This window comes from Tinamus guttatus, unplaced genomic scaffold (genome assembly GCF_059628265.1).
Source record: "Tinamus guttatus ecotype Peru unplaced genomic scaffold, ASM5962826v1 Tinamus_guttatus_pri_ptg000155l, whole genome shotgun sequence".
Classification (NCBI taxonomy): Eukaryota; Metazoa; Chordata; class Aves; order Tinamiformes; family Tinamidae; genus Tinamus; species Tinamus guttatus.
This window is the reverse complement of record NW_028288689.1, coordinates 6,009,747-6,036,020: the sequence shown is the minus strand read 5'-3', so window position 1 is coordinate 6,036,020 and position 26,274 is coordinate 6,009,747. Positions and strand designations below refer to the sequence as shown.

The 26,274-nt window shown below is 36.4% G+C and overlaps 1 protein-coding gene across 1 annotated transcript in view; it reads right to left on the bottom strand.

The window, feature by feature from the left end:
- Positions 1-26,274, bottom strand: part of RANBP17 (RAN binding protein 17) — a 136,084-nt gene that overhangs the window by 102,435 nt on the left and 7,375 nt on the right. Inside the window, exons 5-14 of the mRNA XM_088522626.1 lie at positions 24,141-24,206; positions 23,529-23,633; positions 21,060-21,225; positions 20,060-20,133; positions 19,519-19,638; positions 19,102-19,248; positions 18,436-18,608; positions 15,202-15,395; positions 12,414-12,519; positions 10,895-11,030 (exon numbers count right to left, since the gene is read on the bottom strand). Of these exons, the coding sequence (XP_088378752.1) occupies positions 10,895-11,030; positions 12,414-12,519; positions 15,202-15,395; positions 18,436-18,608; positions 19,102-19,248; positions 19,519-19,638; positions 20,060-20,133; positions 21,060-21,225; positions 23,529-23,633; positions 24,141-24,206 (1,287 nt within the window). The remainder of the gene's footprint in view (positions 1-10,894; positions 11,031-12,413; positions 12,520-15,201; positions 15,396-18,435; positions 18,609-19,101; positions 19,249-19,518; positions 19,639-20,059; positions 20,134-21,059; positions 21,226-23,528; positions 23,634-24,140; positions 24,207-26,274) is intronic.

Sequence of the window (26,274 nt, the reverse complement as noted above, 5' to 3'; positions counted from 1 at the left end):
ACCAAATCTCCCCAAATTTTACTTTCTTGGCAGGTATATTTGTGATATGTTATTTTGCATTCCTTCCTCTCTGAATTACACAAACATGTAATAAGCAATTTCATAATTAGATTTAACTTGAGTGATAAAAATTCCTGGAGTCTAATATTAAAGGATGATTCATTCCGCTCTTAACTCTGCTGGTTAATTTATTTACTGCAAGGTTTGGGAAATTAATTCATTAATCTACTTAATAAGGGTGCTTTGCTTAACCATTACAGATAGATCGATCCTTATATTTAAACTGTGTAAAGAATACCACTGATATAAAGCCAATATACAGCAACAAAACAAAGAGATTAGTAGGTCACAACATAGTCCTTCCTTTTTCAAGAGGCCCTGTCTGCTCTATTGAGTGATGCTTTTTTACTCCATTGGAACGGGACATACAGCACAAAAGAAAAGGTTCAGCAGTCAAGAGTTACTCGGAAACAGGAGTCAGAGGCCAAGCGATTAGTGAAGGATCAGACAAAAGTACTCAGTGAAATGCAGGGAAAAAAGGCTGGGCCCTTACGACTGCATACAAAGCTGACTGGTCACCAAAGGGAAGAAAAAACAAATAAAAAATAAAAAAGGTAAGCCAAAAAGTGGATGTTCATAATAGTAAAATTTGAAATTGCCTTTGTAAAATAATTAAAAGGAATTTTCTTAAGCTACATCAGACAAAACCCACTAACAGTGTGAAAGTTCCCATATGCTAGGAAATACCTGAACTGCACTTGCATTCAGAATAAAACAACAAATGCTGTCAGATGGATCCTGTCACATTCCCTGACCTGCTTCCTTATAGATGTAAGGAACAACTTCAGAGCGAGGTGAGCAAACGAATGGCCATCACATACCAACAGCACCAACAAGACAAATCATGCATTTTGCTTATTTCTTGAATTCTTACAGTTAACTACTGCCAAGAAAATTTTGCATATATAAAAACACAAAATATGTAAGAAGGACAATCAGGAGAGTTTGTTTGGTTTCTTTCCGTGAGAAAGTGGTGTGTATATTTTTATGTTGGTTTGTTTTTTAACTTTATGGATACAAACACCTCCATATATGTTTTGCAAATGAACTATCCACTTAAGTTTACAGGGAATTCCAGATCCTTTGGTAAGCAAAAACACCATAAATTTTCTGTCAGAATGCAAGGCAGAACCCAGGTAAACGCATCAATTAACAGAGAAAGTAAATCAATGAACAGACTCACTCCCATTCCTCTTTAAACCACGCTCATGACATTATTAGGAAATCTTCCTTTCCTTCATCTTTTCTTAGTATGAATCATCTTTTTTTTGCAGCTAGTTGAACTGCCTGAAACATAACTCTTGTGCAACAAATGATATTTGCATCCTTTTGTGACAAACTGCACAACTGTATTATAATAATTTTGCTTTTACCACAAGTTCTTTCTCCTCCTGCCATAGGTTTTAGTTGTTCTGGGCACTTGTTATTAGAGAAACAGAAATCCCTCTCAAGTTACAAATTAAAATGCCATCCAAAGAACCTGGTAATGTATTTGCTGAACACTTAAGAAGTCCATCATTTGAATGCTAGTAGGATTGGTTTTTAAGTTCACAAGTGATGGTATCAATTCTGAATCGTTTAAATATTAGTTTACAAATATTGCTTATAGCTTAATAGCATCATAGATGTAACTTCACAAAGATATTGGCTCTAGACAGTAATTATATCCTCAGCCTAATGTTGCTGTTAATGGACGTACACATTTCAATGATAATTGCAATGCCTGAACATGATAATGTGCTTTTATTAGCAGCTACAAAATAAAGCTCAGTTATAGCCAACTGCATAACTGAACTATGCTAATTATTTATTTTTAAGATTGCCTGATTTGTTCATAAAGTTTTAAAATAAGAGAGCAGAGCATTTTACTGAAACTAGTGTTTTGATTGTTAATGCATGATTATATAATAATTATATAAACGCTCATACAGGTTATAGTTGTGAGCCATGAGCCAAATGCTAGCAGGTTAACAAGATAAAGACATAAGTAACCAAACAGCAACTAAACTGCACTTAAAATACATAATAAAAACCCAACAGTATAAATAAAAGGACATAGACTAGGAAGACACAATGTAGAATTTAGAAAAACAAAAACTCTCTAAGAAAACATGGAAAACATTTTATGCGCTAATAAGAAAAAATGGATTCCCACACATAACCACCAAGTAGGGGGAAAAAAATAAAAAAAGAAAGAAAAAAGAAAGTCAGAACTGAGCATATGTTAAAAGGAAAAACAGAAAAAAAGATTACAACTCAACCTGATGAGGAAATCAACATTTATGATTCTGCAAAGTTCTCACTGTTTGTGTTTATATCCTGACGGGTCTCCTGAAGAAAATTTACTCTTCTGCAAAGCAGTGCAGAAATTCCAAATAATGGAGAAATTCAATAAAGAAGATTCTAAAAGCAGTTAAGAAATAGGCACAATATGTTGTGATTTAAAGTTTGCCAAGGCATTATCACTAAGACTGGTTGATTAGTCCCATGAATTAAGAGTGTCAGATTCTGGCTCAGTTATTTAAAATTTTTTCCAGAAAAGCAAAGATTTCTGCACTAAGTAATTCAAGGACCCATTAAGATATTCAATTTCTCCAACGGAAATGCAACTATTTTTCTTGTGAAGCAAGATGGTTGTCACTGCAAGCCACAAGCCAAAACTCGAGCTAACTTTATTAACAGTGAAAAAATTAACTTAGCTTGTCCCTCCTTTGGAGATTTAAGGAGGTTCGTATTATTTCAGGAAAACTTGCTGAAAGGTCTTTCTGTTCACAGGAGGATAGGAGACACAGCAGAGAACACAAAGGGAGATCTGCCTGAATATAATTAATACCCCGACCTAATTTTGTCTATCTTTGGACGTTTTAGAAAATGATATTTCAGTCTCCCCAAAGAGGAGGGTAATTCCCATTCGTACAAAGGAACACTCTTTCTGACGACTCTACTAAAAGAACACATTGCCACTCCTGCTGCTCAGAAAACTGATAACCTGGGAACACCAAGCTCCCAAAAGCCAAACCAGCAATTCCACTCCCATGGCAAGATCCTACACTTAAATCTCTGAGCATATTTGATTACTTCTGGATGTCCCCATGCAGGAAGACAGATATTTAGCTGAGGAAACATTAAAAGTTCTCGTGTGGTTTTCCCTCTTCAGAGCTTTCAAAATAAGATTTTTGCATAAAGGTACCATTAAAATTACTAGATAGAGATTATTTGCCAAATAACACAATTGCATTTGTTCATTTCAAGCCTATCTTCCGTACTGAGTGTACTGAAAAATGAGCTAGTCTGAGACTGTTTGCAATTTGAGTGTTGAAACCACTTAAGGTCTGTATGTAAGTGTAATATTCTAATATCTTCCTTTCTCATTTTTACAGTTAAAACTGTTTAGAAGTTACACACACACACACACACACACACACAACACAAAGCCTGTATCAGTTCTACAGCTTTGGAAGAAACCTGCAGTGATTTGATTCACCATAACCACGGCATCTACATATTGTGACTAATGTACTAGCAATTACATTCTGTTTACTTCTGCATGGGGTATTAGCTAAATGTGGCAGCATTTCTGACCTGTGCTAGGCAGTGCTCCCCTCCCGACATTCATCTGGAAAAAGACATCTCTTGTTTTATAAAACGAGCCCAGTTCTGCCCGCGACTTTTTCCTGCATGTGCAAACACGGAGGGAAAGCTACATCCTGCCTCAAAAAAGATTTCGCAGCAGCTACTGAAGCTTCTGCTCAGTACCAGATAGAGCCGAGTCCCACTGGGATCAAACCGCACTTTTCCACACAACTCCATTGGATCCAATGTTAGAGGAGGAAATGGTGCTGCTGAGAACAGCGTGGTAGCCACGGCACAGTAAAGCATGGGGCAGTAAAAATAAGAAAACGCCTCTTTTCAATATAATTTCTTCACGTTATTCCCACCTGGAAATTATTTACTAACAACCTTTTAACTATTTAATTTGTAACTTCATTTCCCACAGCCCTGACACAGGAGGACTTGCTCCTATATCAAATGCATTATCTGTATTTGTAAGGTACAGAGACGATAAAGATGTTTTTGTGTAAAAAGTCATTGTGCAAAAAAGCACAACAAAAATATCACTGATGGTATTTTTCTCCTGAAACAACCATTCTTTACACTTTCTACCGTGCACCATAGAAAGAGGTTGTACACAATTCTCATTATAATGCTTCCTTAACAAACTCTAAATGTTAAACTTAAATGAGAGGCATTTCATGCAATCTGAAAAATATTCAGTTCAATTAAAAATAATTGATGCATGGTGAAATAATTCTTCCCAAAGCTGCTGTAAAATCTTCAAAAAATAAAGCTACTTAATAATTTTCATCTCCTACAGGCTAGAGAGAAGCATTATTGCATATTAAAAATTGGAGCGTGGTTTTCCCAGAGGTAAAAGAAAGTTATTAAAACAACCTATTTATTGTTGATATAACTATCCATTTGTGCTACACAAAAAGTAACAATTTCAGTACATTAAAAGAAAAGCTAATTAAGGCATAATTAGTATGTTCTATGTTTTGATAATTAAGGGTTAGTTGGCTATTTCTTTTCAAATTTCTTTTTGATGTACCCCAACAATGCCATTAATGAGCAGCTAACACTATTGAATCCCTGATGGCTGAGGAGTTTAGTGACCACTACTACATTACTTCCATTTATCACTGCCTCTTTACCTATAAATTAAAGTAGCCCTGTAGCTATGTTGATCTACTTTATATCAATTTCTTCATCCATATCAGCTGAATATGTATGGCATTAACCTCATTTACTAGTTTGGAAAAGCTGAATTAAAATGAGATCTAATTTCTAGCGCACAGAACAATTTCAGAACTGCCTGCTAATTTCCACCACCTGTCAGTGTTGCCATCTTCACCTCACTGTAATGAAATAAAACAGTATATATATTTTACAGCTCAGAAAAGGATTATCATCCATAAGTGCTAAGATACCATTAATCATGAAGACACTAGGACCCAGAATCTTTAAGATTCCAGTACACAGAAGCTTTATGAGAAGGAGACCAACACCTTGACTTGCAGAGACCCTCACTAAAGTCAATGGGATTGTAATGGGATTGCTGCAGATCTCTGAGTTATAACAGGGTGAAAATAGACAAATCCTGTGAAATCTTTCTCTCCTTTTTTTTTTTTTTTTTTCCTCCTGCCAGTTTATGCTGTGATGCCCGCAGGCAAGATAATCACAGAAATGTGTATATGTATGTATATAGAGGAAATACGAAAGTAACATAGGTTAATGGAACGTTGATCGCTCACATTAGAAAATAAACCTGCTCTTAGGTTCAGTGTTCAGAAAATGCCTGGCTACACTCAAGTTTTGTTTACAGCTACTACAAACAACAGAACAAGGAAACGGTATTTTTCCCTCCCCTTTAAATACACGTAAGCCTAAATTCTAAATCCTCCACATTTGTTTAATCATAATTCAGATCTTCCTCTCAGTCAATTGTGCAATTTAAAAGTTTGAAAGACCATGCACAAATGCAGTCATGAACATTAATGTAGTAACTTCATTATGTTGACTATCTCAGCAAATAAAGTGCAGAGTGTTAAAAAAATAAATAAAAATAAATATCCCCTTTGCTTCCTCTCCCCCACCGTCTACTTTACAAGCACACTCCAACCGGCATTTGCAGAGGTTCCTTACAAAGCCTTAATCTCTCCTTGTACTTCCTTCTTAACTCTGACCAGCTCAAAGTGAAGGACATACCTCATTCCCCAGGTTGCTCAATGAAGGCACCTGAGAAAGAAAACACGTTTGTCTCCTCGTCCGGACATGCGGACGTTCCCCAGAAACAACAGACTCAAAACTACAGCTCTTCCTGTTCCCCCTGGCAGCAGAGCAATGCAGAGGTAGCGCTTGCTGTGATACACTGGGGCCAGAGAGCTTCACTTCTGGAGGCACCATCTGATACCAACCGAAACGGCCTCCAGGCTGCCTCAATCACATTAGGGCTACCGTTTGATTAGAAAGAGCAGACCAGGGAGCCATGAACTGCTCCATGGCAGAGCAAAAGAAGTTTATCTAAATGTATGTTAATTCTCCCATTCTAAATTATTAAACACAAACAAATCAATTTTATTATATCAAAAGAGAAAACACCCAAAGATTGAGTATAATTACTCAAGAATATGGGTGGGTTCTTCTAAAATCTGCTTATAAAAGCTGGAGAGAGACCTCCAGGCTCTGTTAAAGACCACAGCTCGGTCTAAATTATTACTAATGCTGCTTGCACTGCGCTAGCCTCGTCTGACACGGAGCAGGTTCCAGCGCTGACCTCCCCGTTTCAGGAATAGCGGCTCTGAAGTGCGGGATAAGTGCAGTTAACCAGCGCCACACGCTGTACAAAGCAAACATGGCAGTGCAGGATTAGGGAAGACAAAATCTGTCATCTACACTAGAATGCAAAGAAAAATGGAGGGTAAAAACAGACATAACAGCCAGTTCTATATTCTAATTATAAACTCTATTAAGACCTCGACACGTCTAATGTAATTTCTTTCTCATGTGTAAAATGACTGAAACAGTTTATCAAATCTATTTTCAACCACAAAATACATAGGTTACTAACTAAAAATCATGCTTCCAAAAACTGCAGCAAAGGAACAGACAATTAGATCTATACGTGCATACTTGCAAGCACACACTACTGGAACAACTCTGTACAAAACCACCCTTTTAATAGCCTTCTCAATAAACTATAAAGACATGAACAAACTAAACAGCACACACTGCTAAAAGCCATGATTCTATTAGCAAGATTCCCAAGCATGCAGACGCATTGCAGTTGGTTCAAATTACAGTCACAATTCTAAGTAAACTTCAAAAATTTTAGTAATTTGACTTTAAGTTATATTTCATATCATGTATTCATCAGCATAATGTATCCAACAAGTTATAGCTTGGTTAACTCCTGGCAATTAGTGTCCCAAGTAGAAAAAAGGCTGAGCTGTGTTCATACCCGTGTTAAATACATCCTGCAAAGTCACCCATAGCAAACGTGATGCGACCACGAGCAGCTCTGGTTTCCTGGCCACAGCAAGGTGAGTATTTGCACTTAACTCATGCAGCACCTGCTAGTGAGCAAGTAGCAATTACTGTCTATTCCCAACTGCAAAAGAAAAGCAGCTAAAACACATTCTCAGCTCCCCCAACTTACTTCTTGCACTTGCTGTAGCAAATTATGCAATTTAGAAGAGATGTCAGCAAATAATGTCTCTAAATTGAAGACAATATGGTGGAAAACAAACTCTCAAAAGGCCTATTTAAGATAAATATAATCCCTTAGCTCTGTAGAGAACCAACAAGGAGCTGGAAGAACTTACTTGCCCGCTGTTGCTTTAAACAGCCCAAAGAACACATTTACACTACTGAGTTGCAACACCTGTGGCTGGATAAATACGAGCCCTTCCTCAGCATCTTAGTCAGGTGTGAGCTCATTTTTGAGACAGAAAAAGCAGGTAGTGTCAGTCACCTATCCATGTCCCAAGATACTGTCATTTCTGTCACTCTTCCTACCTTATAATCTTTTCCCTGTCCTAGAGGGAGTAGAGAGTTGCTTGAAATGTGTCAGGCTAAAGTAAAATCCAGAAATAATAGAAGACCACCATCCTCAGCAGTGGCTGATCAACATGAAACAGACTGCAGATAGATAGCAAGTGTTATTTCACCTCTAAGCACACTTCCTATTGTGTAAGCCACGGCAAACTATCATGACCATTTATAACAGCTTTAATCCAGAAACATAAGGCTAGGAAGTAGACCAACAGGATTTCTGGTTTATCCTGCCCTTTAAAAAAGAATTAATTAAGTATTCCTAGTCCGAAACCAAAAGACCTCTTAACATTTTAGGTCTCCTGCACCAATGCCTCTTTATTGGTATAGTTAAAAAGCTTTTTCTAAGTCTTTCATCCACATTAAGCTAATTACGTCCTCTCTTCCCCTAGGAGGACGCTGAGAACAACCAATTACGAGCTTCTCTGAAACAGCCTTTTGCATCGTGGATTTACATCCTGCCAATTCTCCTTGAGTCTGAATTTCCCTTTCTAAGCATAGTGTTTTGCCAACATTTTCAACTCTTGGGCTATTTCTCCAGCTTATTGAGATCCTTCTGAATTCCAGTCCTATCTGCTGTGATTACATTTCCTCCTAACCTACTGCCATTTGCAAACTTAACACATGATCAGTTACACAGTTATTTAAGAATATTGCAAAGGAAAGGAGTCCTTCAAAATAGTAAAGCGTATGTTCTCTAATAAATAACAAGTGTTTAATGTTAAATGCTATATTACACTACTTACAGACAACAGATTTCTGATTACAGATTGCAATCTAATTGCAGATTTCAACGCAGTATTACCCTGCTTTTACAACAATGTCTAGGAGTGGCACACATGATGCAAGAAACACTGCAGTAATGTTAGAGCTACTGTTCTACCAGGAATAATTCTACCAGAAAACTAAAACTCCAGTTAAGCATAGTAAGCATAGTACAATGCTATTCCAGACAACTTATTTTCTGCTGTTGCATTAGTATCTCTGTCAGCAATATGCCACAAAAAGATCATTCCATGAAGGCTAAGTTACACCGGTGTTAGAACAAAACATATATTGACTGACAGACAAGTAGATATCAATAATGCTGTACAACACCAGAGAATCCAGTCGAGCTTCAAAGAGAGGTAGGGTATATATGTTCATACACAAGACTATCTTATGCTAAAGGGCACTATCCTGATGCATGGCTTTTGTGTTGGAAATCTTGTGGCACAAGTGTATTACACTAACAGGGAAGTTTTTTTGCCTTTTTCCTTAAAAAGCTCCACTTTGCTGTTTAATAAGAATGCATTCATTTACCTTGTTGATATTCCTTCTACACCTAGTTTGTTGTTAAAATTTAACAATTCAAATAATTAAAAAAACCCCTATATTTATACACAAGATTTATTCTACAATTACATTAGACAATCCAGTCTTCTAAAATCCTTGTGAATTGGAAACACATGATCAAATAGAACAATATTCCTAAAAAGGATTTCAATACAACTGAAGCACGGAAACTTTCCATTATCCCTTCTGTAAATAAAACAACATGAGCAAACCTGATTGTTTATATAAACGTATATTAACACAGTCATTTGATATATGCCTCTTTTTCTTCTGCTTCCAAGTATGAGTCTTTTTATGGCATATTTGTAGATACTTGCCAGGAACACGCAGCTTCCCAGGATTTACAACAGTGAGGGTAGAATGCCATCTGCTGCTACGCTTGCTGCTACAGCAGCACTGAACAGAAGAGGCAAACAAGCGCTGCCTCCTGCCTTTCTCTTCATTGTAAAATGCAAATAAACCTCCTTTTTTTTAAATAAAAAAATATAAAACAACCCAGAAGCAAAATTTGCAAACTTCCACAATAGTTTGCCTAGTCTGACCACATATAGGACATATGTCTTTATATTAAAGATACATTACATGATTAATACACTCATTTTTTGTGTTTTTATTCTATAGTTGCTATTTCTTTTCTTTCTATTTTTTTCTCCTACTGACAAGAGAGCTAAGGGAGTAAGTACAAAAATTAAGTATAAATAAGGCACCAGCTCTTTTGCACACCACTTCACCCCCACACGAATGCTTCTTCCAACCTTCCCTAATGATAGGCACCTTGAGCAGGGCTATATGAGCTCCTACAGCAACCTGTTACAGAATGCTATACATTAGCAGGGCTTCTCTGCACAGGTGCCAAGCTGGTTAGAACATAAAAAAGTAAAACCACCCCCCTACAACTGGTGAAAATTTGCCAGAAAGACAAAATTTTCTGGGAATTACAGGTCAGAACAACAACTCCCATATAGCCACATTGCCTTTGCATTGCTGAAAAGTGGCAGTCAAGGAGTTTTGATACTGAAAAGACCAGAGCAGATTCCTGTTTACCTTCTGTTACTTTGTATTAGAGCAGTGCACCATATTTATAAGTAATAAATCAGCTCTGACAGCTGGAAAGAATGCATTGTTTTCTTTCATGGCAAAGCAATTCAGTATAGCGTAAAACTTCATTTTTAATATTAAGTAAAGAACCATTCAATAAAGCTAAAGTACAGTTCAAACCTAAAGGGATAAAAGCATTCTTGAGATTGGGACCATTCACCAAAAAGCATGGAAGGAAACCCAAAATCTCAGTCACTGTCACAACCCCGGCTAAAGATTTGCTTGGGGCTCCCACAGATTTCTTTCGGTCTTTCTCTAGATCAATTGATCTCATCTTGCTGACATTCTCTTTATAACATCCATATTATGACTGTCCCCTACAGTTAAGGTGAATTAACTGCTGCTTCTCCAAAAAATGCATCTTACTTTTCCCTCTTCCCTATTTAAAATGCAGAAAAGCCAAGTAATGTGAGAAATACAGTGGAAATCACATAAATGAGTAACTGTCAAAAGAACAGACCTATTAAAAGAATAAATCTTGTGTACCCAGCTGTGAAATATAACACAATATAGCAGAACCCAGCTAAATGTTTGAAGTAAAAAATTGAAATGCAAAGTAACCTAAAATTTTTAATGAACATAAATGTTAAAATATTAACTGCTTCCATGCCAAAACTCAACATACACATCATAGTGAGTCTTTTAAGATGTTCAATAGCATTATAAGATAGATCTCTGTTTAACCAGCCACAAGCTAACCTCAATGTCTCATATGTATATGATATATTATTAAGTCATTTTCTATACAGGTTTTGCTATTTTAATTTCATTCTTTATATCAAATATTTACCTTTGAGGTGCGCTGAAGCTGGTCCCCCACATATGTTTTACGGAACTGATCCAAGAACCACAGAATTGCCAGTTCTACCTTTTCATTACTAGACTGGGGTAACTGGGCATCCATCAAAGAAATCAGCTGAAAAACTCTTAAGGACAAAAAAAGAAGAGAGGAAAAAAAGAAAACATTCTCAGGAGGAACTCGCAAATTAAATGATGTTGTCGCAGTTGATTTCTTTAGAAATCTATTGCCTCCCTTTTTGTTTGCCTAAGTATTTGCAGTGATTTTGTTTTGGTTAGATGCTAATTATGCTAATTGACCGCTATCAAACATAAACATCAACGTAATGCTTTTCTAATTGCTTTGTCACTTGACATTCTCTCAGATACATATTTTATAGCGCGGTATAGTTGTAAAATATTTTCCTTCTTAGACCACCATTCCATGATGAAAGATGGAGAGAGGACTCAAACTCCAAATGCAAGATAAGAACTGGTCAAGTTGGCTGAAAATTCCAGTTACTGTACTTGGAAATAAACTTGTCTATACAGAATATAATACACTGTCTATCCCACTTCTTGCTCTTACAACATCCGAATAAACATTTTGATTCTAGTCTAAAGCCTTAGTTGGAACACACCGCTTAACCTGATGATTTCTAAGGAACAACCGCAGCTTATACCAGCAGAGACATTTTTGTTTGTTTCTTTCTATTGTTTTTTTTTTTTTTTAAATCAATAATAATCTTTCATTTCATTTTCCAACACTTCTTTTGCTATTGATTCCTTTGAACTCCTAATTTTCTAACAATTTTAAAACTTAGTCTCACCTTTTCTGAATGCTGAAATATCTAGTAACTGGATTAGAAGTCAGTAGCTACTTTATCTGTAAAGCTGTATATTAAATCCTTTCACTTTTAATAAGAACATAGAGGAAGACTGCTAACACCACACAGCCCTAGGGTAGATTACCAAGGCAAGAAACAGAGGAGAAAATGTAAAGCTTGTTATCCAACTTCAGGTTGTTCTACACGCATCAAAGACAAATGCCCTTCTTCTCTGATGAAAAGGGTATTTGCCACAAGGAATTGGTGCTATTCACAATAATCCCTGCTCCCTTCCTTGCCTCAAAGATTTTCAGAAAGAAGCCACTAGCACACACATTTTTATAACTAGTCTCTCCTTTTTTATTCCCAAACTCTAGTCTAAAATTTTGTTTTAATCTTCAGTATTTGTCCAGCAATTGTTCTGGATTCTTTCCTCACAAGACCCCTGAATTACCATGAAAGAAGTAGTGCAGAAAATCATCAATATCTCACAACTAAAAGTTAAACTCTATATGCATGGCTACCTTGGCATATCCCAACACTGGTTACAGATCATTTGCAACGTTAGCCTTAATGACACCCTCACCAGTCTGCTCTAGATGATGACACATGAGAGACCAAGGGCACTGGAATCATGTTAATCCACAGAAAATCCACACAGCCTTAAACTCACGATAAATAAAAATCAAAACAAGCACTACTTACCGACAGGATAATTCGCCGTCCATGGCATCATGTTCGTCAGTACTAGTGTATGTTAATCGTCCCCCCACAACAGTACCCACAAAATAGACAAGCCATGCCAGACGTCCTAGTATTAGGGAGAAAAAAAGCAACAGTTAATGACAATAAATCATTATGCGAGCACAAAACACTTCTACAAGGTATCAGACTGCAGAATTCTGCTGAGAAAATGGTTAGGTTGCTCCCCTTAACTGACTTAAAACACGACCACACAAACCAGCCAAAGAGCAATTTTGAACAAAACAGATCACCTAGAACAGCTTATTAACCTGGAGGAGCTTAAAAATAAACCAAAAATTAACCTCAAATGCAAACCTAGCAAACTCAGGCTGATAAAAATTAGATGTACAATCGATCTAGTATATGCACTTGCCTGCTAAAAATTACTTCCAAAGATGGGAAAATGACACCTGCCTATTATATTATTATGAAGTAATGGGGAGACTCTTAACAGACTGTTCTGTTTCTTCATTTTATTTCAAATAAATTCAAATATCATGTTATTGTAATTTTGAAAGTTAAAATACTTGCACAGAAGACAAAACTTGTATGTCTTGGGAGACAAGCACCTTCTTCAAGGAAAGGCTTTGTCCTTCTGAAATTCTGGAGCACAGCAGGGATGTTGCTCCGCAGCGTACACAAGACATGCCCGCTTATCGTGCTCCCGTTTTTCCGTGGTGAACACTACCCCAGGCCTGCTCATTTTTGGCACACACTTCCACAGGCATATCCTGCAGACTGCATAGGGGTTTGCTATGGAATTAAAATATTCCCTGCTCTCTCTCCCCCTAAAAAATGAACTTCCAACTGAATATTCCAACAGCATCAGTATCTTCAACGATGACGACTGCACTATTTCGAAATACTAATTACCTGAAAAGACAGTGCTAACTACTGGCACCTTTGCCTACTTCTAACTAGGCCTGTGCTTGGTCACAAAGAGCACAAAACTTTCAGGCTGAATCCCACCAGGCACACTACAATTACAGCACAAACACCAGTAATTTAAGAGGTTGAGAGATCAACACCATCACTAGGATCACTGAGGAGCTGAAGTGCTTAGGAGAACGGTCATTGCCCAAATAAATTTAGGCTTAACAGCTCTTAAAAAAGCTACTTGAAGATGGTATCAAAAAGCAGTTGCAAAGTAGTGCTCCTGGCTGAAGCAGTACAGCTACCACTTTGATCAACGCCTTCTCAATTATCTTTAAGCTTAAAAAAAAAAAAACCCAAAACCAAAAATGACTATCTTCCTTCTTACAAATTGGAGTAGCTCCTACTTAAGGACATGGATGCTTTTCTGATGATACCCCTGATGATATTTCTGCTGATATTTTTCTTTTTAGCATAATGCTAATAAATACCTATTCTTTTCCTCTTCTTTCATACTCTATTTTAAATTTTCAATGTGTTTGCTTTTGCAGCTACTTAGGCAGACTACATCTTTTCTTGTACAAAATAATTATTGCTGTAATAATCTGTAATTATGGTTTATAACAGCAATAATCCCAAAGAAATCAGTCATTACCATAAATCGCGAGTAATCATTAACTACTGTTAATGACCTGTTTCTTGGGGATTATTGTTTTAGTAAACCATGACCGCATCACTATTGATACAGAGAGCAAGACAGTATAATAAAATGAGATCTTAATATTATATTAACTTATTTCGTAACATTAAAAGCCATTAAACATCTAAATTTAAGTATGCACAATGAGGGGATATAACAGTTATTGTTCACTATGAGCACAAATGTTTTAGTTTGTGGAAAAGAAACACAGTATTTAAACTGCATCAAACATTATAAAGAAGCAACCCCCAGAGCACTGACTCTGAAAGATTCCAGTTGAGCGTTTCCCTTGGCTCTTTGGATTGGAGGACAAATTCAGACTGCACCTGGTCAAATGAAATCAGGTCACTCAGTGCAAGTTCCCCTAAAGAAAAGGTGACAGATGTATGAGAGGAAGTGGAACAAACAAAAAAGATAGGCAGCAGATATTATACAAATCAGTGAAAAATTGGCTCCTGCGTAGAAGAAAAATCAGCAAATTCAAGCTGTCGACAGAAAAATGACAAATCACTGATATTTAACGGCATGCAAAGGAATCACTATATTGTACAGTAACCTGCCTCACCTTTTTAAAACACCACCACTTATCCATGTAAAGATGCAACAGCCATAAGATAACTATATTAGGAAAAAGCCAGTAGTTACAAAGATTATTTAAAGTCATACAGAGAGATGAAGGAAACAGATACAAAATATATAAAAATAATTATTTTCACATCTTCAACTACCTTACAAGGTTCGCAAACTAGGCATTTAATCTTAAAGGAACTAAATCAAATGAAAGTTTTTACTCTTATATCCATTGTGCAGACAGATAAATGCAAAAAATACAGAAGTGAAGCTGTTCATTTTCAAAAATGTTTTAAGTTTTACCCCGATACTCTGAGTTTAGAAACTACAGGCTTTTACAGCTCTCACTCTCCTAAGTTGCATAAAAACGTCAGCACCTATATTCTAAAAATAGAACAAGATGTCGAAACAAGCACATCAAGCATAAATGTATATATCTAACAGATAGACAATTGGTGAAAGTATGGTGCAAGGTGACTCGGAACACGGATTCCTAGTTCCAAAAAAGAGCTATAAACAGCTGCTATAAGATGATCACTCCTTCAAAAGCAAGCACATGATTATTGGCACATAAAATGTAGTCTAAATATTAAATTAAATACTAACCTTCCTGGACTGTGATTTCTAATGGATTCCTAACAGAAGATTGTAACAGTTTTTGGTAGCTTTGCGCATTTTGATCAAATAACTGTACAAGAAGTGCACAGGTCTTTTCATATTCACACCTGCTAACTGTGCACAGTTGCTCCAGCTGTTGAAAAACTGTCGCTGTATCATCCAGTGGATCTTCCAAACCATCTCTGGAATAGAGATGAAAAGCAACCACTTAGTCACTACTTTTTGCAAGCTGATTCTCTGCTTTCCCCCTCCAAATCCAGCACTGCTATCACCGAACTGCTGAACTATAAAGGGCTTAGCAAGTGGTGCATATAGCAGATCGACGTATGAGCTCTGTTTTTTAATATACATGCTCACATACAACCACACAAACAGGACAACTGAAATTCATGTCATCTTCTTAATATATTGTTTAAAAATACAAAGAACTCCAAGGAAGAGAGGAGAAGAGATGAGATGGGCAGTACAAATGCAGAAATGTAACTTCTGAAGGACTGTGTTTAGTTGTACCTAAGGTGCATTTACCTTAGTAGAAGCCTATTGAAGAGCACCTTTCTCAAGAGGATGGGGACAAAGAATGGCATGGAGTATACAACAGAAATGGCCTTGGCATACTCATCAAATTAAGCACAAGACTGTAAGAGCAAGTCTGCGAAGGAAACTTTGTAAAATTCCATGCGGCTGCTTTATAAATATTTATTACAGGAACTGCTATAAACAAGCTGTGACCCTGCAGGATGCCTATAACAGAGACACCATTAACTCTTGCCTTAAAGTATAATCATACTCATTACATAAACCCAGAAGGAATGGTTTATTCATCAGAAGATTACCCTGTTATTATATAGGCAATGGACAATCTGTAGAGTCTTCAGGCAGGCTCGACTGCATAAGAGAAATAGCAAACAGAAACAGAAAACAGCATTTTTTTTTTTTTTTTACATTAAGGAATGTCAACATGACTTTGCAGGGTAAATACGAAGCTTGAGAATAAGAGCAAAGCAGGCAGTGAAAATAAAAGTCAATCTGATCTTTGAACAAGGACAGACTGAAATTTCAATACTTAGGTACCAATCTACAGCTAGAAAGGCCATCACTAAGGCCATGAACTAAGAATACTTCATATAAAACTGGAAATTACTTCCTACAAAAAAAAACAAACAAACAAACAACAAAAAAAAACACCTCCTTGATACTAGGAGGTTTAAGCACAAAAAGGATGGAAATACATTTTCTTTTTCTAAGACCTAACAATGCTGATCATTACTGCTATAGAATTACTCACCAGTCCCCGTTGGGCAGGGCTGGCTTAATGTGCCCTATTACTATCATCTAGAATTTGAAAGATAAATCATCCGAGAATCCTGATACCCCAGATGTTTGAACCAGACCTTTTCTCAGGTATTCAGAAATACCCGGGAAAAAAAAGCATCTTTTAGTTTGTTAAAAAACCTTCTCTCAAAAACTCTTCTGTAGAATAATCCTTAGTTTCTCATTCACACTTCATGAAAAAGGCAACTAGCTACCCAAACCATTCCAAAAGAGCCAAATCGACTTTCCTTCCACTGTTATTTCTTTGTCTGAAGGAGCAGCTAGATGTCTGCTGAATGGTGACATGATCATATAGATATACACACTTTTTTTTTTTTTTAAAGGAAAACTAATTCCAGAAAACAGACCTTTTTTTTACAAAGGTACCAATTAATCTCCTTGTGCAAACTGAGTAAGTCTTGCAAAATCAGCTCACAGACCTCCCGTGTTTCTCAGTAATGGCCTGGATATTTGATATCAAAGTCTGCTTTTGCTATTGCTGTGTACAAAACAGCTACATCACAGAAGAGAATATGACAATAGCAGAGAGACATACAAATCACAACTGAAGCTGCCAGATGAGAACAGACACACGCTGACAGCATTATCAGGACCAACTCTTAAGAAAGATGTAGACTGGTAGAAGAGAAGATCAGCACTTTCCTTGTCGTTTCCCTATAGGTTGTTTTCACAGAATAGACTGTTTACTCTTCCAGAGAATAAAATAGCAAGGAAGAATCTCTCATCAGTGTCAACCACAAACAAACTGGGCTTTCCGTGCTGATAGGGATGCCGGTGAATATGATCCCATATTTTGATGGGGCTGGTTGTGCCAGATGGTGCCACCCTGAAGCTCAACCCCACCGAGTCCCCACACCAGGACGTTGATCTCAAGCCTAACGTTCAGAACAGGAGAAGCTGAGCAAGCAAGGTGCATCCTGAGAATCCATCACAGAGAAGCAGGACAGAGAAGATAATTTAAAAGGCCAAAAAAAGGGCAGGCTGGTAGAGAGAAGGTCCAAGATAACTAACTGCACCTGCAATCAGCTCTGCAATCAGTCCTGCCCTGTCAGCTCTGAACACCAGAAGCTCCCCCAGGCAACTATTAATTTTTATTCCTGAGAAAACTACCAGAAAAGCTCACATTTTGAAGCATTAGGCAGTCAGGCTTCAACATACTGATGGTGACAACCTAAGGCAAATAACAGCTCTTGCAAATGTAAGCAGCCACTACGCAGTATGATGACAGGTTACAGAATTTGCAGACACAGGAGATTTTATCTAAGCAGAGGCACAGACAACAATGATCATGTTGGATGTTCTCCCTCGCACAAACAGAACAATTGGCATCTTCTCAGCAACAGAGAACTGAGAAGGGAACGTGCATGTGGCTTGTTATTTAGTCCCATAGTCTTGACAGCAGGCCCCACAAGCAGGAATTCATAAAGACCCTCATAGAAAATTAAACCCTCTCAGCACTCCTCTAAATGTTTTTTCCTCCCATTTGTTATATCACACTGTGATTATACTATAGACTTACAGAACATTTTCTTAAAAGTATCAAAAGAAATCCGAGCTAAGAAGATCTCAGTCAGCCAATTTCAATCTTGCCACTTCAGCTTGTTGAAGTCTGTATCAGCCTTTCTCAGAAGTGGGGCGAGGATGTGAGAGGAAAAAAGCAACCAGAAATTTAATTTCTCTTCAATAGCTCATTTTTAAACATAATGCATGAGACTTTGGGCAGGATTCAATGAGCAAGAGGAGTAAACTGATATCAACCCATTAAGATAATCTAATGAAATCGCCACGGTAAGCACAACCAGGATACTTAGATTTTATACATTACACATCAATAAATCAGAAAATTAAATGTTCTACATTACAGCTTTAAAGTTGCAATTAGGAGCTTACCTTACAACGACCGGCACAGATTCCAGTCTAGAGGTAATATAGGCTTTTGTTATCTCAGGTGCATAGGTATCTAGGAGGTGGGGCTCGGCTGTTTTCACAAAGGGCACAGATGCCACCATTCTTTGCCACAGAGTTAACAAATAGTGAACACTATTTGGAGCAAACTCCCAGTGCTACAAGAAAACAAAAGATATTTCCATTAGAGAATCCCAGTGTGAAACTTCAGCTGTGAAACATGATGCTTTTATCTTAAGTAGTCTCATTCATTCAGACTAACAACAGAAGGGCCCAGTAAAGATTAAGACACACTATGGAACACATTACAGACTAGACCCATGGTCACTGTAATACATAACTTTTAGGGACTCTCATTTCCCCCAAGTGGAAACCACAACCTGCAACTCAAGAGTTAGGCCTAGACTCCTACACTGTGCAAAAGCAATCCTTTTTAAATCTGCCAGCAATGCAATTCTGTTAGAAAAATGCGAGCCACTTGTAAATGGTAAGTCTACATTACATCACTGACGAAATGTTTTTATGTAAATGCAAGCCTCACCACCTCCTCAAAAACAAAGATCCCAACATCAAAGAGAAACAATCCCATTCCTCAGGTCACTTGTCTTTCAAGAGCTAAAGAATATACAAAACATCTGTATATATTCTTACCTGTAGGCTAGTAATAGTAAAATTTGCTATAAGTTGGATAACTTCTGGGTAATCTTTCACCATTACCAGCTCTCCTAGCTGGTAGTTTGTCTTTAGTCGAGCCAGAAAACGACAGAATTCGTGGTAATTTCCTGGATCTGACAAACCCTATATTTGAAGAAGCAAATTTTTAAAAGTTAACAACTTAAACTAAAAGGAATTTTACAAGTACTACTGGTCAGCTGAGAATTTTATCTGCATGGGTTTTTTGCTTTGTTTTGAAAACGAAATCCAAGTGACCAGATAGCTAGCCCAAACTGGTTTTCATAGAATAAGTCAGGAAGAATGAAGAAGTCAAGAAGAATGAAGATTGTAGCAGCAAATTACAAATCCACAGCTGCTTTAGCATTTGAAAGAAATTTAAAAATAAAAAGATACCTGTGGATTTTCAAGTATTTGTTTCACTCCTTTGATTAGACTACCAAGATACTTGGCACGTTCTGGATTGCTGAATAAAGATCTCCTTGTAGAAGCAAACTGAACTAAACAAGAAAGTGCCTGAAGAAGAAGATAAAAAGAAAATAAACTGTCAGAATAACCATCTCATCTGTTAGAGGAATCTAGTCCACTGAAATCTGTAGGACATTCAGTGGCTGAAGACTATACACTGAGTACAAATGCGGTTCAGTTTTAAAATTCCCTTTTTCAATGGTTTATGACTTTGTCAAACAAATTACTATGCAGCTAAGTGATGCTGAATTTTCGGGGGATTCTGGATGCCTTCAGGTTCAGAAATGAAAATTGAGACTGAAGTTCAAAAGAAAAGACATAATGACTGGCGTTGAACCCAGGAATTAATAATTGTGGGACTCATAATATGTTAATGCTCAGAACAAAATAGGGTCATTTGGAAAAGGTACAGATGGAAAAGTAGTATTTTGTGAAATTACTTAAGTGTAAATCACTATGCTTCACTTACTAACGGCGACAGCAATGGTGGAAGGGAATGATACAAATCAAAAAACAGGTCCAAGGTCTCTGGCTCCAGGAAGACTAGGGAAAAAAATATGTTTTTATCACTCTGCAACAGCCATAGTTAAGTATCTTCATGAACAGAACTTGCTCCATTTTAACAGAAAATTTAAGAATGATTTCACTGTAGTTACAACAGGGTGCACTGGTAATTCATAATTAAGCACTTCAGAAATGAGGCAGTATTTCCAAAGCAGTCCATTTGTAAGCATTATTTTATGTGAAGACTTGTGTCAGGTGGTATGCAGTAAGTTTCCTTGGGTAGTCTTAGTGCTGAATGAAAAAAAGTAAACTCATGCATGAGAATTTAAAGCATCTAAACTAAATTTGGGGGCAAAACTCTCCCCTCCACTTTCCTAGGGTGCCTTGGAAGACTGTTGTCATTTGGACAAAATCAACCATTCTCCCATTTGCCATACATATTACACCTCTCCATCCCTCACACTGTGATTAGAGGCATATATGATATGAGGGGAGAAGGAACAGAATTATGCATGGAAGCTGATGAAGAATAGTCCATAGGCAAGCCCAAAGTAAACCTTCTGTTCCTGAGTAAGTTGGAAGTAACAGACTTCTATGCAGGCTAAATTATTTTGCAGAATATACACTTTTTTAGAGAGAAAACATGCCTCACATGCTATACTTCTTCAAGGTGCTCATATCAGCAATAAGCATTCACCATCTGATTTGAATAATATGAATTACTGTGAATTCTTATATTTATCGATTATATTAATTATTGCTGTCTACCAGAACAATAAGAAAAGCATGACTTAAATAGCCAGAGGAGGCTTTCCACTCCTCAAAACTCCTTTCCACTCACCAAAAATCACTATTCCACATTAAAAAAAACATATATATATAGGCAACCATTATGACAAAGTAGGCTACACAATCCACGCGGCGGAGAATACTTCAGACTACTAACAGTTATGATCCTTTCTTACTTGTTCTCCAGCTTGTTGGAATTTGAACAGTGCATAGATCATCTGCAGATTCATCAGCTGAATTTCCAATGAAATCAAAATTAAGACAGTTTAGTACAAGCTTCAAAAGATGCATTGCTAGGGTTTGTTGCCGTTGGTCCTGAAGGTTTAAAGATTTTGCCAAGAGCTAAGAAGGAAAAAATATTTTGTTAAGTTACCTGTACAGAACATGTTTTAAAAACTGTTTTTTGTATATAAAACTGTAGAGTTTACAGGAACAGAACACATACTAAGAGAAATACAAACCCTTCAACTATAACAGGCAAAGTCTCCCTTAAAAGCAAGGAAAAAATATATATTATTACCACTTATGAGACATCTTCCACAACAAGCTCAAGCTCCTAGTCTCAAAAATAATTTTGAAAAAAGCTGGTGAAATAAGTCTTTTGCATAAAATACTGGTAAAACTGAGCATGTCATTAATACTGCCTGTTAAAATTGTGTTAAAGTTGGAAGAAATTGCAAAAATTGAACTCATATTTTTCTTTCACTTACTCCAGACCACAGTGGAGTACCCAGTATACCCACACTGTGTGAATTATCTCAGCAATAGTTTGCCTGTTTAGTTTGATAGCAAGGAGTGTCCAGGCTTGTAAATGGTATGAGTTCACTTTATACACGTAAAGAATGTTCCTTTCTTACATCTAGAAAAAAAATGGCATATGAAACAATGAAATAAAGGGTCTGTAACCTAAACATATAAATACAGCTGTTAGTGCCTCTAATTGCATTATAAGCTCTGTAGAATCAGAATAAAAAGTCACTTTGTGAGCAAAGCAAGCAGTTGGGTATTGGAAGCCAAGACTCAACATACTGTGAGCAGGAACATATAGGGCCCCTTCTGTAATTATAACAATTAAAATGCTTCATCAGGAAGAGAGCTGTTACCTCAAGTTAAATATCTGCTAAAGATTATACACACAATATAAATGCACTGAGAGTAAACCTTAATTTCATTACCCACTGATGCTGTTCTTGAACATTAGAAAGAATATTGACATCCTTCTGAGTAGAAAAAAAAATTCTTTACCTAGTACATCTGCTCCTTATTTAGATTCAAAGCTACATCTCAAGTTTATCAACAAGAAGTTTTTTTAGTTAGTTAAATGGGAATGAAAGTCAACTGTGTGTCATTACAGGACTCGTTAATTTGATTGTTAACTGCTGTACCATGTTAGAACAGACATTAAACTACAAACGCAGCTTTGAAATCCCCATCTGATTTTTATTTCTTAGATGGATATAGCCTGTTTGCCTACCAATCTTTGCAAAACTTTTAGACTCTTACATGTAGTAAATAGCAATTATTTTAGTGATTCAATATTTCTTATGCCAGTGAATATGTTCGCTATAATATAGAGGATGATAAATCATAGAACATCTTTCTATATTCAAGCTTGCATTATAAAGATGCTAATTTTTTTATTTATTTCTGTTTGGAAATGTGTATAATGTCACTCAGACTAATCTATCAACGTAGGAGACAATTAAAAAAAAAAATCTTTAGAACAGCTGAGCTTGAGGAAAGCTAGAAAATCATTTCCATGACTCTGGCAGGGCTGTATACCAAGTTCTCACAAATATATCCTATTGTTTTTGTTTGTAGTAGATTTTACTGTATCGAAGAAAATTGCATATTCTTTCCCAAAATGTCTCTTTTTTTTATTCTGAAATGATGTAGTAATTCTCCATTTACATGCAACTTGAACACAGATTTAGAACATCCCATGTAAATCAGCAGAACATTATTTCTTTAGAAGTGAGGGCATAGACGTTACTGAATTGCTACATACCAAGAAATTACTGCATGTCACCTGAGTACTTAGCTATGTGTTCCCTTTGAATCTATTGCAAATGGCATGTAAAACATACAAATTAGTTTAAAAAACATACTGATGAAAGATACTTTAGCTAATGCAATTTACCGTATTTTTACAGCAGTACCTTAATCATGTGTCTGAGTCTTGATAGTTACTTTTTTTTTTTTTTTTTTTTTTTTGCTAAAAATTAATTGTTAGCATTATCCTCTGACTCACTGTGAAGCATCTGTGTTCAAATTCTAAGTTTCAGTACCTAATTGGTTTGATTGTCAAGGAAAACAAGAATAAACTAGCACTCCCAAAGGACTCAAAGAGTCAAAATCAGGAAACAGTGGAAAACAAAAACCCCAGCAAGCTCAAAATTTAAACAGTCCATCCTTGAAAGAAAGGTAAGAAGAGAGGGGGAGGAGACACTGAGGAAAATATTGAGAGTGAGAAGGATGGAGGGAGGAGAATGGAAAAGAATTTTCTTGAACATATTCTGGTCACTTCAGCTTAATCAGGTGTCACGTAATCCATTTAAGAACAGAAGTCACTGACTCGGAAAAATTCAAAACAAAAAAACACCCTCTAGTGTTAACAGTGCAGGTTCGACAATAAATCATCTCACCTCTTTCAAAAGAGAGCATGCAAGCACCAGTATGTCCTTTAAGGAAGTGTCACGGAAAGAGGTAGCTATTTTTCGATGTTTTGCTGAAGGTCTTGAGTAATCAACCTAAGAAAAATTAGCACAAAATAAACAAGGCTCCTTCTTTGCTAATATGAGATAATAGATCTGGTAGGTTCATTATTAAATGCTACATATGAAAATTACAGTGTAGCACTAAATATAAATCTCAACAGCTTCTTGAAGTGCCTCCTTTCTTCCCCATCAACGTTACCTTTCTTTCTGGATTGAAGGGTCTGTGAGATTTTCTCAGGTTAAGTTGCAAGCAAAAGAAAATCATTATTATAAACAGAACTGAAAGAGCTGATCATATGTTTTTCTTTAGCAGTTCTAGCAATTGTGTTGAGAAACACTTTCCACTTTAGTAAATAGGGTACACATCTTGCACAAGGACAGTCCCTGCACCAGGAATTTCCGCTCTTCCTATATCTCAGGCTGGGTGGGTTGGGGACCGATCACCTCTTTAAAACCAAGTAATGCATTTTCTGCTGTTTTTATGGAAAACAGAAGGGGGGGATTAAAATTAAAACAAAAAAAAATAAATAAAATGCTTACTAGATTCATTTCCTGAGTTAGTTCTGAGAGAATCATTACTCCTATTATATAGTGGTCCACAGTACCCTACGGAAGAAAACAGATATGATTGCTAAACGTCACAGCTGGTATTTAATATTTTCAACATCTGTAGAATCAAGATAATTTTATGGGTTGAGATTTATTAAGAACTCTTTAAGAGTTGTGTGACAGCAAAAATCTGTTTGAACATAGATTTTAAACAACCACAATCTAGACATTTTCCAGTACGTGTTTCTCAAAGGGTTTGTTCAGCCTTCCAGCACTCATATGACAAAAGAAAATCAAACCTTTTAATGTGAATCATGTATGGATGAAAAAGATCACATTATCTCTCCATTCATTCTTATCTCTTCACAGTAACGTACACTATTTTGGATTGAATTAAATGACAGACACAAGTTGAAGCTTAGAGATGGAATAAGAACTAAAGTAGTAGCAGTGTCAAATATTTGCTGAGGTGTGATCTCATCAACAGTAGTACAGTTCCTTGAACTATTTCAAAATTCAAATACAGGTCACTAGTATTATTAAAAGCAATTCTTTAGGCATTTTTTGGGTTTTTCTGGTTTTTTTTTTTTTTTTTTTTAAATGAGAGAATAAGGAGGGATTTTATTAGTAAAATAAGCTGTCCTCACTGAGCTACTACAAAGCATTTATAAAAAAATTAAATGTGCTCTGTTAAAAATAATTAAAATCAAATGCAATTAGGCCTTGCAACTGAGCCAAGAGGAGCAGCTCTGCGCCTGGTTTTATAACCACACTGCGCAATCTCAGCGCCCTTGCTTTCCAAACACAACACAAATCTCCCCAGAATGCTGCCCTTGTCAAATTTTTCATGACATTTGTCACAAACTCAATATTTTGGCAACTCTGAAGATCACCCAAAGTTCAGTTAATGAAGAATTTGCCTACTTTTTCAAGGAACCTTCTTGTTCACTGCCATCTCTTTTGTACTGCCACCTACGTCAAGCAAACATCTTGAATTCTAAGTTGAACATTCAATTTTCTCTTACACTTCACACTCCTAAAATAGTCTATGGATGTTCCTTAAATCCCCTAAAACCTTCTGCAAAGCAGGAAAATGTAACTGCCCTCTTTTCACACGTAAGCTGGATGGTGACTTATAAAGGAATTTGGAACAGAATTACAGTCCTAGCTGCTAATCCCTTTTTCTACACTAAATCACACTTACTCCAGGCTGGATGAAGTTCATTCTGGAATACTAAGGTATATATATTTGAAGCCACCATTTGCTAATTATTAACATATATTAGTATTGTTTAGGGATTTTTTAATTTTTTCATAAAATTTAATTCACTAGTAGATGTATGACTTAATTTTCTTTTCTACAGGAATTCTTAATTTAACTGAAGAAATCTCTTAAGAAGTTAAATTTTGTATTTAAATCTCTATTTAAATGAACTACACACTGAAGAGCCACACTGCAATCATTTTAATAATAAATGCAAAATCCAATTACAGTACATTCATAAAAATAACTGCAAAATGGTGCAGTAGTATACTTGAGTTTGTTTTTAATAAACACAATATTGCAACCTATCTTTTATTGCATTCCCAATGTAACTCAAAAAGTACATTAAATTGAACAATATTAGAAATAAAATCAGACTGAAAAACAAATGAGACAGAAGTGAAACTCAAAAAGCAAGAAACCTGCAGAAACAGTAACACTGTATTTTCTTGCCAAATTGCCAGGACCACCAGATTATTTTGGAAGTAAATCTCCAAATAGTTTAAATAGCTTACATTTTTGATTATTTATCAAACTAAGCATTAGAGTTCATGTTCACACAGACACTCAGATTAAGAAGTAACTTTCTAATCAGATTTCTAAGCCAACCCTCATAAAACTCTTTAAAAACATTTTTATACAAAGTTTGTCGTTATTTCAATCAACCTTTAGTAACTTCAGATAATTAGTCGTGACAGCCAACCTCCTTTTCCAAAATTATTTCACAGAAAGTGCTGCGTATTCTACTTCTTTAGCTACTGTGTCTGACAGTACTTGCTCTAGATTTGACTTGTAAAATTTGCGCAGTGAACAGTCCATGGTGACTGACTGCACTCTGATATTGTGAGGAATTTTTGGAGG